The sequence below is a fragment of the Chinchilla lanigera genome, unplaced genomic scaffold (assembly GCF_000276665.1).
Source record: "Chinchilla lanigera isolate Chin_1 unplaced genomic scaffold, ChiLan1.0 scaffold00094, whole genome shotgun sequence".
Lineage (NCBI taxonomy): Eukaryota > Metazoa > Chordata > Mammalia > Rodentia > Chinchillidae > Chinchilla > Chinchilla lanigera.
Window position 1 is genome coordinate 7824535 of NW_004955495.1, and position 14182 is coordinate 7838716.

Genomic DNA, 14182 nt, shown 5'->3' on the forward strand with positions numbered 1-14182 from the left:
GCCCAAGGCCAAGCCGGAGCCGGGACCCGGGCCCGCGCTCCCGCCGGGTAAGAGTCGGCTCCTGGGAGGGTCCGGGAAGGGAGAGTCGGTGTCCCGCGCGCCCGTGCTGCCCCCGATGCCCACCCTCCAGTCTGCGGGACTCCTGCTACCCCCGCCCCCGCCCCAAAAGTCGCGCGGTCCGGGGAGCGACCCTGTGGCCGTCGCAGAGTCCCGGGCCAGAGCAACCCCCTGCCGCTACTTCCCGGGATCCTCGACCCGCCTGACAGGTGTCCCGCTTCCTTCGGGGTCCCAGGAGCGTCCCTTGTTGCGGTTCCGGTCCCGCTCGGTGCGCAACCCCACTTTGGCCGTGTCGCGTTTGACAGACGCGCCCACTCCACCCGGAGACTTCGGCAAAGTTCTCGGGATCCCGGCCTCCCGCCCGGCTTCCCCGCCTGCCTTTTTGCTTCTGTGGGACGTAGACGGAGCAGAACTTAGACTTAGACCTACCTGGGCCCTCTGCCTCCTTGATTCCCACGGAGCCGCCCCTAGAGTCCTCAGAACAGTTCCTTCACACTCAGAGCACTCACCGTGCCCTGAACTGTACACTTCATGCAAACCGGCCCCCTGGACGCCTTTCTGTGCAGAATTAAACCAGGAAAACCTACCCTTGTTTTCTTCTCCCTAGATGGTTCGGAAACTTCGCCCAAAGTTCTTTGATTCCCACCCTTCTTGTCCCACAGTCAGATTGGTGCTGGTCGAGGGCCCTGTTCTCGCCTCACCCCATTTAGGGGTTGACTGGGGATGAGTAGCCCACCCCGGACCCGTGATGTCTCTGAAGTCCCAACTCCAGTTGTCTCATACGATGGAGATTTCTCCTAAGCTCTGAGTCCCTCCGTGTCCCTGCTTCTGAATTATCTCAGGCCTCCTGACCCTGGTCTTACTTTGTCAGGTTCCCTTTCTGACTACCCCCGCTTGTAAGTACCTCTAAGTTCTGTGCAGAGAGTTGGTTTTCTCTGAGATCCCGAGAGTGAGAGTTTCAGCTCAGACCTGCGTGGAGTCCCCTGACCTGCCCCCCTTCTAGTGGGTGGAAGCTGCTGTTTGTCTCTGCAGTCATTGGGCAACCTCAGTGTCCCTGTGTTATGCTGGCACTGGGGCTTATGGGTGGAGCTTCAGCTTTCTAGGGGAGTAAGGTGCCTCCCAGAGTGAGAACAAGTGCCAAAGATGGGGTGGAAGTGCCATCCCCTGTCCTTCTGGGAGTAGACAGCCCGACTCCGGCTTGAGTCTGTCTCCTCCACCCCACAGGCCTAGGTTCTGAGGAAAACACAATGGTGGCCATGGACTTGGGGTCTCCCCCGCTCCCTAAGAAGACCCTGCCTGTCCCTGGGGCTCTGGAGCAGGTGGCCAGTCGACTGAGCACCAAAGTGGCCGCAGAGGTTCCTCATGGCAGCAAACAGGAGCTGCCGGACCTCAAGGGTGAGTGGCCCAGGTGACAGGGTATGTGCATGGGGGTTGTTGGCCAGGCCGCTCATGCTCACACGGGAGCTCTCGGACCTGGGAGTTAACATGAGCCCACAAGTTGGACCTGGCTTTGTGTCTAGCGCCTGCAGGCACTGAGGAAACCCCCAGCTGTCTTCTCCCCTGAGCTTCTGCAGCTCCAGCTGTACGTGTTGCCCAGCTGCACCCTCACTGGACAATCCAGAGAAGCAGTATACGTGGTGGTCAGAAGCTCACACTCAGACCGGGTCCTTTACCAGCTCTGGTTCTTGTTAGCTGTTCCGTCTTCCGTGTAACACTGACTAGTCTTTCGGTTGATTGTGAGGTTGTTTTGAGTAGTGACAAGCATCATGCTGGTTCCTAGGAATGTCAGAGGAGCAAGATGGACCTGGCCTTTGCCCTTGGGTCATCAAAGTTGGGGGGTGGGGAGGCAGAGAAGCAAATGGACAAGAGATAAGGGCACTGCAGGAGGGCGTGCAGGGAACCACAGGGACCATGGCTAGGGGCTCCCGCCCAGCATTTAGGGCATGAGTTGAGCCACAGAAAGTGGCTTGGATTCAGCTTGGCACGCAGCATGTGACTGACACGCTAGTGTTTGTGTGAACATGTTGCCAGGGCACCCTGGTGCTTCGGAGATCTGAAAGGGATCCTCAATGACTGAACCATGTAAGGGCTCTGCCTCCTACTCTGTACCCTTGGGCACAACTCTTCCCTCCTCTGAGCCTCAGTTTACTTACTTGCAAACTAGATGGGCTAATCCCTACCTCATTAGAATCACTATAAGGATCAAGGGGGTTTGAGAGAAGCAAACCCTTAACATGGAGTCTGGGTGAGAGGGAGGAAAGGTAGGTGAGCTGGACCTGCAGCTCACAGCCTCCTCTCCTGGCCTCCATCTTGCCCTCCAGCCCAGAGCCTGACCACCTGTGAGGTCTGCGGTGCCTGCTTTGAGACCCGCAAGGGTCTGTCCAGCCACGCACGTTCCCACCTGCGGCAGCTTGGAGTGGCAGAGTCAGAGAGCAGCGGTGCCCCCATCGACCTCCTCTACGAGCTTGTGAAACAGAAGGGCCTGCCTGACGGTCCCCTTGGGCTGCCCCCAGGCCTGGCTAAAAAGTCCAACTCACCGAAGGAGTTGATCGCTGGCTCTACCCGGCCTGGCCTGCTTAGCCTAGCCAAGCCCTTGGATGCCCCTGCTGTCAACAAAGCCATCAAGTCGCCTCCAGGCTTCTCGGCCAAGGGCTTGGCCCACCCACCCAGCTCTCCGCTGCTCAAGAAGGCACCACTGGCCCTGGCGGGCACCCATACTCCAAAGAATCCTGAGGACAAGAGCCCCCAGCTGTCTCTGAGCTCCCGGCCAGCCTCCCCAAAGGCACAGTGGCCCCAGTCGGAGGATGAGGGGCCCCTGAACCTCAGTGAGTGTGGGTCCTGGCTGTTGAGGGGGCAGTTCCCAGCACTGGGAGGGACAGTGGGGGCTGCAGCTTCTACATCCTGGGTCAGCTGAGTCATAGTGCTGGTTGAGGTGCTCACTGCGTCTCCCCCACTTTGCACATCATGCCCTGGAGGCCTGGCTGCAGCTGCTGAGCCCACTGGGGTCATCCTCAGCACACTGAGGCAGCTCTCGTCCTCTGGGGTGAGGGTGGGTGGTACAGTGATAGTAATCAGGACTCCTGTGGGCCTGGCTTCCCCAGCGGATGTTTGGGGCATCTGGGTCCTGCAGGTAGACAGGTGATCCACCTGACAGGAGGTCCCTGTGGTTGGCCGGCCTTTGTGTCTTTCTGGCCATCCCATGTGGAGGTGCCTTTCACTCTTGGTGCCCAGGGGTGGAACCCTTCTACCAGGGTTGCCTTTGGGCTTGGTGTGTAGGGTTTGGGAAGAAAGAAGGAAGGGCACAATGAGCAGGTTTCATGAGGACATTCTGCAGGACATCAGGCTTTCTCAGACATGTGCAGGCATTAGAGTCTCAGCGGGGCAGAGTATGGCCTCCTGTCCATCAGAGCATCCCAGTTGAAGCCACTTGCACTGTACTTGCTGTGCTTTCAGTAGTTGTGCCCTTGGCCTTATGGTGCTTGGCAGCCCCATGGCCCCTACCATTCACTGACTGTCTGCCCCCATAGCTTCCATAGCAGGGGCCCCGGGGGAGAGGGCCTGGGAGCCTCAGAATTTGCCACACCACTTGTCCACGCAACATCCTTAAATTCTCCACTTTAGCTTTATGCCAAAGGGCTAGTCAGGGAACAGATGTCTTGTTGCCCAAAACCTCTCAAAATAAATATGTGGCATAAGACCTGGACCCCAAATTGCCTGGGCAGCTAAGAATCACACCAGACCCTCCTGCCTCTGTCCTCCAGGGCCAGCCAAGGTGGCGGCCGTGAACCCCCCTGTGTTTTGTCTCCGCAGCTTTAGATAGTGACGGGGGCAGAGAGCTGGACTGCCAGCTGTGTGGTGCCTGGTTTGAGACCCGCAAGGGCCTGTCCAGTCACGCCCGCGCCCACCTGCGCCACCTGGGCGTCAGCGACCCGGACGCCAAGGGATCCCCCATAGACGTGCTCCACGGGCTCATCAGGAGGGACGGCGTCCAGATCCGCCTCCCACCCGGGCACGGCGCCCTGGCCCAGCTGGGGCGGCCTCCTTCCGCCTCCGCAGCCCTCTCCTTGCTCCCCCCTCTACCGCCGGCCAAGAAGGCCAAGCTGAAGGCCGAGGGTATGGCCAGCCCCTGGGGGAAGCAGGACCTCTCGGCAGCTGCAGCCGCCGGCATTTTCTGGGCCTCTGATGTGGAGCCGTCTCCTCTCAACCTCTGTAGGTTCTCGCTTCAGCCACCCCCTCCTCCCTGTGGGCCCTGGAGCCCCTCCCTGGGGAGGTCACAACCCCCTCCCTACTCCCTCCATGTGGGGGCAGGGAGTAGACAGGGGCCCTTGGCAGTGGGCTGGCTCTGCCCAGAGATCTTGTTGGCAGTGGGCTGCTTGGCCCTCTCTTGGCCTTTGATCTCTGTCACCATGACCCTCCCCGAGAATGAAGGCCAAGGGAAGGGTCCTGCCTTTTGGTATGGAAGGTGCCCACATCTGGCCCTGGTCTCAATGGCGGGTGGCATCTAGGCTTGCCACTTCCAGCCCTCCCATCCTGTCCTTGTTGGGACCCACAGAGCCAGGGAGTCTTGGTTCTCTTCTCCACCGCCAGGACTGAGGGCCTATTGGCTCTTTGGAGCCTCCCCTTGCTCCTGCCTGGTGTCTGGTCCCCTGTCATGCTCCTGAGCTCCCTAGCTTGCATCTGCCCTCCACCACCACCCTAGCCTGTGAGTGCGCTGCCACCCACACCCAGCCAACCAGGACACTCCTGCAGGTGACCGTGCCAACAGTGCCCACAGTTCTGACTGCCCTTTTCTGCTCCTGCTGCAGCCTCCGGCCCAGAGCCAGCACGAGACATCCGCTGCGAGTTCTGCGGTGAGTTCTTTGAGAACCGCAAGGGCCTATCAAGCCACGCGCGCTCCCACCTGCGGCAGATGGGTGTGACCGAGTGGTATGTCAACGGCTCGCCCATCGATACACTGCGGGAGATCCTGAAGAGACGGACCCAGTCTCGGCCTGGTGGACACCCCCACCCTCCAGGGCCCAGCTCAAAAGCCCTGGCCAAGGTTGTGGGCAGTGGAGGTCCTGGCAGCTCACTAGAAGCCCGCAGTCCTTCAGACCTTCACATCTCACCCCTGGCCAAGAAGTTGCCACCGCCACCAGGCAGCCCCCTGGGCCACTCACCAACTGCCTCTCCTCCTCCCACGGCCCGGAAGATGTTCCCAGGCCTGGCTGCACCCTCCCTTCCCAAGAAGCTGAAGCCTGAACAAATGCGGGTGGAGATCAAGCGGGAGATGCTGCCAGGGGCCCTTCATGGGGAGACACACCCATCTGAGGGTCCCTGGGGGGCGCCGCGGGAAGACATGACACCCTTGAACCTGTGTAAGTGTGACCCTGTGGCAGGGCAGGGAGAACAGTTGGAGGGGTCTCCTCCCTGCTTCCCCTAGGGGTATCTATAGTGCCCAGGGTTGAAATGGAAGGGAGGCTGCACAGGTCCAGAGGACACTGGGCCAGCTGTGAATTCCTGCTGTGCAGACCCCTGCAACCGAGCTGCCACTTGACTTCCCTTTACTCATACAGAGAAGGCAAAACTGTACCCTTCAGCAGTGCTGTCGTCCATTGATTGGCAGTGATTTCCCATCAGGCTCATAGGGAAATAAGACAGCAAGCATCAATTAGTGATGTCTACCATGGGAAACAGGGCAGACAAATAGGGCTCAGTAGTGGATATGTGAACTGTGTCTTTTTGACATTTCTGGTAATTGGATGCTTGGCATTTGGAGTCAAGTTTGAGTTGAGATCTTTTTTCCTCCATGACTAAGTAATAGGTGGCCTTGGGCAAGTTTCCTCATTTGGAAGGTGGAAATCGGGAAATCAGGTAGTCCTGCGTTGGGACGCTTTTCTCAGGATTCAGCAGGGTAAAGCACTTAGTGCAGCGTCTGGTTACAGAAAGCTCTCTGCAGTTCTTGTTGTCATGTCACTGTCTCTTGCTTTGCTCTCACACCATCGCTAGTCCATCCTGCGTGGGTTGATCAAGCGGCTACTCTAAGCTAAGCAGATGAGGACAGCCCAGGCAGTGCCGCAGAACTCACGTGTGGGCTCTGTGCTGTGCGATCTAAATTGTTTAGATTTCACCCTTCCCAGTCCCTTTAGGAAGTGAGGGTTTCCATCTCCATCTTACAGAGGAGGAAACTGAGGCTCAGAGAGGGAAAGTGGCTGCGCCAGCATCACACAGGGTGCCACCCTGAAGCCAGGTGGAGCGCACAGAAGGGCTGTGTACTTGACAGGAGCCTCTAGAGGCCCAGATGAGGGAGCAGATCCTCAGAGTCTGGCAAGGGCGGTGGGGGCGTGGACAGGGGCAGCCAGGGGGCCGGCACTGACATGGGCCTTGAGCTTGGAGGCTTCCTGCCCGCAGCCGCCGCCTCCTTCTCCCCCTCCCCACCCCCCCAACTCCCTGCAGCGTCCCGGGCAGAGCCGGTGCGCGACATCCGCTGTGAGTTCTGCGGTGAGTTCTTCGAGAACCGCAAGGGCCTGTCGAGCCATGCGCGCTCCCACCTGCGGCAGATGGGCGTGACCGAGTGGTCCGTGAACGGCTCGCCCATTGACACGCTGCGGGAGATCCTGAAGAAGAAGTCCAAGCCGTGCCTCATCAAGAAGGAGCCGCCGGCTGGGGACCTGGCTCCTACCTTGGCTGAGGATGGGCCCCCCACAGCGGCCCCTGGGCCTGTGCAGTCTCCACTGCTACTGTCGCCCCTGGCTGGCCGGCCAGGCAAACCAGGAGCTGGGCCAACCCAGGTTCCCCGGGAGCTCAGTCTGACGCCCATCACTGGCGCCAAGCCCTCAGCCACCGGCTTCCTGGGCTCAGTAGCAGCCAAGCGGCCCCTGCAGGAGGACCGCCTCCTCCCAGCAGAGGTCAAGGCCAAGACCTACATCCAGACTGAACTGCCATTCAAGGCAAAGACCCTCCATGAGAAGACCTCCCACTCCTGTAAGCAGTGGGTGGCAGGGTCATGGGAGGGCATCTGCCAGGGCCTCCGAGGCCAGACAGTGCCACAGACACCTACACTGACCCCGAGTAGGGCCCCTGGGGCAAGGTCCCTGTGGGAGGTGGGATGATTGGAGGCCATCTGGGTACGCCTGTCCCCTCGGGGCCCTGGCTCAGCAGCACCCCTCTGCCTGCAGCCACCGAGGCCTGCTGCGAGCTCTGTGGCCTTTACTTTGAGAACCGCAAAGCCCTGGCCAGCCATGCGCGGGCGCACCTGCGGCAGTTTGGTGTGACAGAGTGGTGTGTCAACGGCTCGCCCATCGAGACGCTGAGTGAGTGGATCAAGCACCGGCCCCAGAAGGTGGGCGCCTACCGCAGCTACATCCAGGGCGGTCGCCCTTTCACCAAGAAGTTCCGCAGCACTGGCCATGGCCGTGACAGTGACCGGCGGCCGCCCCTGGGGCTGGCACCCGGGGGTCTGTCCTTCGTTGGCCGCAGTGTCGGTGGGGAGCCAGGACCGGAGGCTGGCCGAGCAGCGGATGGTGGTGAGCGGCCTCTGGCGGCCAGCCCGCCAGGCACTGTGAAGGCTGAGGAGCACCAGCGGCAGAACATCAACAGTGAGTGCCAGTCCACGGAGGAGGGAGCTGGGCGGGGAACCCGGGGGGCTCTGGCCTACATTCTTTCCGCTAGTTGCTCACCCTGCTGTCCACCACTGCACCCATCCAGGCGGCTGCCAGTCCTCACCTGTCCTTCCTTACAAGTCCCCACAGCATCTGCCCTGACTTGCTGAAGGCAAGGTTGTCCCCAGGGCCCTGGCCTGCCTGTTTACCTCCCACCCCTCTCCCCACCTTAGAATTTGAGCGCCGACAAGCCCGCCCCCCAGACGCATCCACAGCCCGGGGCAGCGAAGAGGCCAATGACCTGCATCATAAGCTGGAAGAGGTGCGGCAACCCCCACCCCGTGTCCGGCCAGTCCCCTCCTTGGTGCCTCGGCCACCCCAGACATCACTCGTCAAATTTGTTGGCAACATATACACCCTCAAGTGCAGGTACGCTGCCCCTGGGGATGGAAGGGCGAACCCCCAGTTGGCCCTTGGCCACTGGGACCCTCAGAGCAGGACAGGGGCTGGTGGGAGTTGGGAGATACGGCCTCATGGGCTGTCCTTAGGTATGACAAGACCCAGGCCAGGGGCCCCCTCGCAGGCAGCTGCACCTCAGACCATCAGGTGGACACCCCGAGTTTTGTCCCCAGCAAAACCTGGATTCAAGTCCTCACTCTATCACTGCAGCTTAGTACCTCAAGCAAGGAGTTACTTTCTCCATGTGTAAATTTCCGCACCCTTACGACAGTTTTGCTAACAAGCCTATCTGATAGATTTGATAAAGACTGAGTTTGTTTTTTTGTTTCAGTTTTCTTTTTTGGTTTTTTTGAGACTTTGAGACAGGGTTTTGCTATGTAGTTCAAGGCTGGCCTTGAACTTAGTATGTAGCCCAGGCTGGCCTTGAACTCTGTGGTGATCCTCCTGCCTCAGCCTCCTTAGTCCTAGGATTATAGGGATGGACTGAATTTTTAATAGTTAAAAAAAACACTTAAGAGTCATACCTGGTACATGGTAAGCTCTCAACAAATATTTGTCTGATTAAGAAAAAAACAGGTTCTAGTTAATTCTTATCAAAGTCCATATGTACATCAGAGACCAGGAAACTGGGCTCCTGGAGACGTGAGGTGACTCATCTCAGGCTGCACAGGCCAGGTCAGAAGCAGGATTCGGGTTGGGCTGGGTGGCGCGTGCCTCTAATCGCAGCACTCAAGAGACTCAGGCAGGAGGATCTCCACAGATTCTCCAGGCCAGCCTGAACTACAGTGACCCCACCTCAAAAAACCAAAACAGAAATCAGAAAGATTTAAAGCCAGGTCTCTGGAGCCACAGAACTCTGGGTCTTTCGAGGGAAAAAGGGATCTGATGACTTGGGCAGGCTGTGCCTCTCTGTGCCTTCTACCAACTCAGATCAACTCAGAAGGGCTTGGGAGCTGTGCTGGCTGCCCACGGAGAGACACATGGCTTCTTTCCGCACCCCTCTTCCCTTAAATTCTGGGCATATTCTGTCTCCACGGGTAGCAACAGGTGTGCCCAGGCATGGGGACAAGGTTTTGTGCGTCCCTTTCTTCACAGCAGCAGCCCTTCTCTCTCTCTCCCCTGACACAGGTTCTGTGAAGTGGAGTTCCAGGGCCCCCTCTCCATCCAGGAAGAGTGGGTACGGCACTTACAGCGGCACATCCTGGAGATGAATTTCTCTAAAGCAGATCCCCTGCCTGAGGAGCTCCCAGCCCCGCAGGCACAGACAGCTTCAGCAGAGGCGCCCTAACACAGAAGCATTCCAGATCTCTCCTTGTGCCACCTGTCTATTTCTCCTCTGTGTCTTCTTCCCTCTCTTAGCCCTTTCTTTTCCGTTTCCAAAGGAGCAAGCCAAAACCTCAAACCGGCGCCCCTCAGGGGCCGGGCACACTACAGCTGGGGTGCCAGGAGCCAGCTAGTCACCCTTCCCCAAGGACTCTGGGGCCACGGGGTGTCTTCCTGCAGTCCATGCTCCCCAGTCCAGCAGGGGCTGCAGCCAAGTCCCTGGTGGCAGCTGATCTGGTCACAGGAGGAAAGCACCCTCCTATGTCCAGCAGCCAGGTAGGGCTATGTCTGCCATCCGCGGCCATTAACGGAGACCCCAAAGACCCCTGTTCTGGTTCCCTTTGCCCCCATGCATATTGTCTCATACACGCACATGCAAACGTACACCCTTGCACACATACATGCACATGCACCTCCTGAGACCCGGGATCTACTCCAGCCCCCCAGTTCCCGTGTTGAACAACCACATCACGCCACGGTGCTTGCTCAGGGGAAGCCTTGCTCCCTCTGCGGGCCCGCTGGGCCTGGGAGCCCCGACTGAGCCCACAATGCCACGGAAATCCTTGTTGGCTGCCCCCAAAAGGGGCCTTCCTAGCTGGGAAGAGCTCAGAGCTGACAGCTGCCTCCTGCCATGTCAAGGCCCCCCCCCCACGCTCAGCCTCAGGGGCTCTGGGGCCGGGAGGGTAGGGTGGAGGGGTGGGACTCTTCTCCCCCACCCCTGCCTCCCTCCCCTTTTTCACTGTTGCTTTCTATGTATAGCTCCCTAGACCTTCACTTTTTTAAAAACGCGTTTTGTGTAGAGAAGAAGGAACGTGGATCTTTTTATTTTGCAATCCTAGGCCAGCTAGATAACGGGAGCTGATTGACCTTTTAACTTTTTTCAGTGGCCACCTTTTGGTTATCGATGTATCTAGAAGTATGTAAATTAGATTAAATTTTTCTTCTGGAAACACCCTGGGGCAGACGGCCAGCGTGTGTTTTTCTGTCAAGTGGACAGGCTGGCATGGGCTAGCAGCTGGGGCTGGGATCAGGGCCCCCACCACCCAGAGCCCCAGAAGTCCTGGGTTTCCCCCATTGGCTGCCATGTTGATGGGACACAGGTGGGATTGAGCCCAAGTTCACAGCTCTTGGCCCTCTCTGCCACAGCTGGTGGGTGGCTCTGGTTGGCTGGTGAAGCAGCTCCTGGAGTGGAAGAACCAGGGCTCTGGGTGGCCGGGCTGGGAAAGGAGTCATGATCAAGAAACTTTTCAGATTAGGAAGGCTTTCCAAAAGGCAGGCGCTGTCCAGTGAGGGCAGTGGGGACCCACAGTATGTCTGTGTCGGGGGGAAGCATGTACTTGTGGGGAGTACTGGGTGGGGTGCTGGTGAGGGTACAGAGAGCTGGGACTCACCTGGCATCAAGACATATGACTCAAGCTGGGTGCAGTGATGCATACTGTAATCCTAGACTCAGGATGTTGAGGCAGGAGGATTGCCTGTGAGTTTGAGGCCATCCTGGGCTATAGTGAGACCTTGCCTCAAAAAAAAAAAAAAAGACATGTAAGTTGTTTTGTGCAGGCCTTGAGGGTGTCTTCCCCAGAGCCTCAGATATCCTAGGCAGGTACCGAACCACTAAGCTACACCTCTAGCCCCAAGATACCTGACTGAAACACACACATCCTGATCCCAAGTAAGAAGGTGAAAAAGAGGACCTGTTAAGTCCTGCTCCTGTTAAGTCCTGTTTGTTTTTGCATTCTGTACATGTTTACTGAACATTTCTGAGATCGTAAGTGATTTTATTGGCTGCTCCTTGTTTATTGCATGTGGTTTCCTGCTAATCTTTTCACTAAATGGCCAAATGCTAGAAACCGCGAATGACTTCAGGGTGCGGACAGCAGGGGCCTCCTGTAACCCAACCCTGTTTTTCTTGATCCTGCCATGGTGCCTGTGTCTGGGAAGCAGGGATTAAATTAACAGGCAGCATTAATGTGCCCACAAAGGTGGTCTCGGCCTGTTTGCTCCTCCTGCCCCACATCTGGCGCTTCCTGTCCTGCTCTGTGTGGGTGTATCTGGGACTTACGGAGACACAGCACATCTCATGGGATGAGCTGACCTAAAGGTGCTTTCTGTTTGAAGTTTTTATTGTCAATATTTAAATTATATGTATACACGGGATGGATGTAAACAGAGTTCAAATGGTAAAGAGAACTTGTCACGTGGGACACCCTTTCCCACCCACCATCAGACAGTGATGGCTGTGTGTCCTTGCCAAGGTCACCCACGGTGCTTACTCTGGAGGCATCATTCCTACAACTTTTGAGCACAGCCCTTCAGCTTAAGCCATCCTGCTGTGTCAGCCTTTGAGCTGCATGTTCCCTGCTATGAAGGTTGTTGGATGTTGTTAGTTCAAGTCTTCAGAGTGAAATGATGGCTGTGGCAGTGCCACAAATGAAGCTGTAGAATCTAGGAGTGGTGACCCAGGGCCCAGGCACACAGCTCTGAGGGTGACATAAAGATAGACCCCAAAGCTGTGATGCACATCAGTTCTATCTACTTCCTATGTGGAATTTTTCACTTAGTGCATTATAAATGGCTTTGGTGCATGGGCAGCAAGTTCTGCATAAACCCTTTGGGGTTTTGTCAAGACATTTTATCATGTGGCATTCCAGCTATACAAAGATAGAGTGGTAAAATCAACCACTCGATGAGCTCATGACCTCATTTTAACTCCCCTTTATCACCCTTATCTCCCCTTTACCACCTAAATTATGGTTAAGCATATCCTGGCAGCAAATCATTTCATCTCACTATTTTAGTATGTTTCTCTGAAAGACGGATTGTTTATTTTACAGTATTGAAATTTAAACCCAGTGCTCTACCACTTAGCTACATCCCCTTTTATTCAGACAAGGTCTCACTAAGTTGCCCAAGTGGGACTCAGACTTCTGATCCTCCTCCCTCAGTTTCTTTCAGCACTGGGTTTACAGACATGTGCCACAGCACTGGCTAAGACACAGACTTCTGAAAATGCTATTACAGCCAGAGGTGCATGGCTTTACTCCCTGTATTCGGGAGACGGGAGCAGGAGAATTTCAAGTTCAAGGCCAGCCTGAACTACTGTACATAATGAGTCCAAAGCCAACGCGGACTTCATAGCAAGATCCTGTCTCAAAACAAAATGCAAAAAAAAGTGCCAATATTATTATTATTATATATTTCTTGGTGCCAGGAGTCAAGCTCAGGACTTTGCATTTGCCAGGCAGGCGCTTCTCCTGCTGAGCTATATATCTGGCCCAAAAAAAGTGCCATTATTATACTTAAAGAAGCTGATGATCAGCAGGCACGGTGGCTCACACCCATAATCCCTGTACTTAGAAGTCAAGGGAAGCCTATCAAAAGTTTGAGCCCAGCTTAGGCAAGTTAGCAAGGCCTGTGTCAAAATGGGAAGAAAAAAAAAAAAAAGGCTAGGGCTGTAACAGTGCAAGGACCTTCAGTTCAACCCTATGTACCACCAAAAAAAAAAAAAAAAAATCCTCGAAACAAAAAGCAACAGCATATTGATGCCTGTCATTCCGGCACTTGGGCAGCTGAGGTGAGGCAGGAGGGTCACTGCAAGTTTGAGGCCAGCCTAGACTACATATCTGGCAACACTGGCTCAAAAAAAATTTTTTATTTTGTTTTATTTTTTTAATAAAACAGGCAGGGAATATAGCTCAGTGCACAGCACCTACCTGGTAAGCGCAAGGTCCTGAGTTTGATTTCTGGTACCCATAAATAAATAAATAAAACATACAAAATAGTGCATTAGTCATATTTGTACAGCCTGATGCATTTTCCCAAACATTTTAAGTGCCATTTTCAATGTCTGGCCTTCTGTCAGGTGATCTCAGAAATTATGAGATGTCCCATGACAATGGCTTCCACAGATCTGAGAAGCTGTGGAGAAGGTTGGCACTAGGCCACACTGAGCACTGGTTTTTGTTTAATTCCATTATTTTTTGTGGTGCTGAGGGTCCATCCCAAGTCCTTACGTATGCTAAGTAAGTGCTCTGCCACTGGCTCCTCACCCCCTGGCTGCACTATTACAGGATCTCTGAAATGTACAACAAACCAAGAGGGTTTTAGAAGACAGGTGGATGTTTAAGTAAGAAACGAGCATCACAAATCCCAAATGTTATGTTTTAAATGGGGGACTTCTTAAGAAAAGATCTTTTCAGGTTTCAGGAAACATTTGGGATGAGACATAATACAAATAGATTACATATATAACAAAACATACCATATACATACACACATGCGTTGACTTTTTTCTTTTCTTTTGCTGTGCTAGGGATCAAACCCAGGGACATACATGCCAGGCAAAAGTGTTGCCGCTGAGCTAAACCCTCAGTCTCTACAGATGTATTGATTATAGTCATTATGTCATATACTAATAAGAAAATGTATTTAGTGCACCTGGCACCAGAGTGATGTCTTTACATATATTATGTAATGTTCCAACGCGTGTCACTTTAATTTTCTCATACTTTGGAGCCGAAGACCAGAGAAATACAGAAACTCAGACTAAATTTGCTCAGCATTTCTTTTGTTGTTTTTCTTTTTCCCTTTTCCCCCATCCTCTTACCACCACTCCTCCCCGTTTTTTGTTTTTTCCAGACAGGGTCTCACTATGTTTGTAATTCAGGATGGCCTTGAATTCGCTATGTAGCCCGAGCTGGTCTCGAACTCACGATGATCCTCAGCCTCCCGAGTGCTGCGATTACAGGCGTGCGCCACCATGCCTG

The 14182-nt window shown here is 55.2% G+C and overlaps 1 protein-coding gene across 1 annotated transcript in view; it reads left to right on the plus strand.

Annotated features, from left to right (window-relative positions):
* The window catches only part of Wiz (widely interspaced zinc finger motifs), a gene marked incomplete in the record, with an annotated part of 24764 nt that extends 14390 nt beyond the window's left edge, over positions 1 to 10374 (plus strand). The window contains 8 exon segments of the mRNA XM_013505122.1: positions 1282 to 1452; positions 2379 to 2882; positions 3868 to 4266; positions 4863 to 5414; positions 6493 to 7020; positions 7215 to 7634; positions 7871 to 8066; positions 9225 to 10374. Of these exon segments, the coding sequence (XP_013360576.1) occupies positions 1282 to 1452; positions 2379 to 2882; positions 3868 to 4266; positions 4863 to 5414; positions 6493 to 7020; positions 7215 to 7634; positions 7871 to 8066; positions 9225 to 9384 (2930 nt within the window).
* Between the last annotated feature and the right edge of the window lie 3808 nt (positions 10375 to 14182).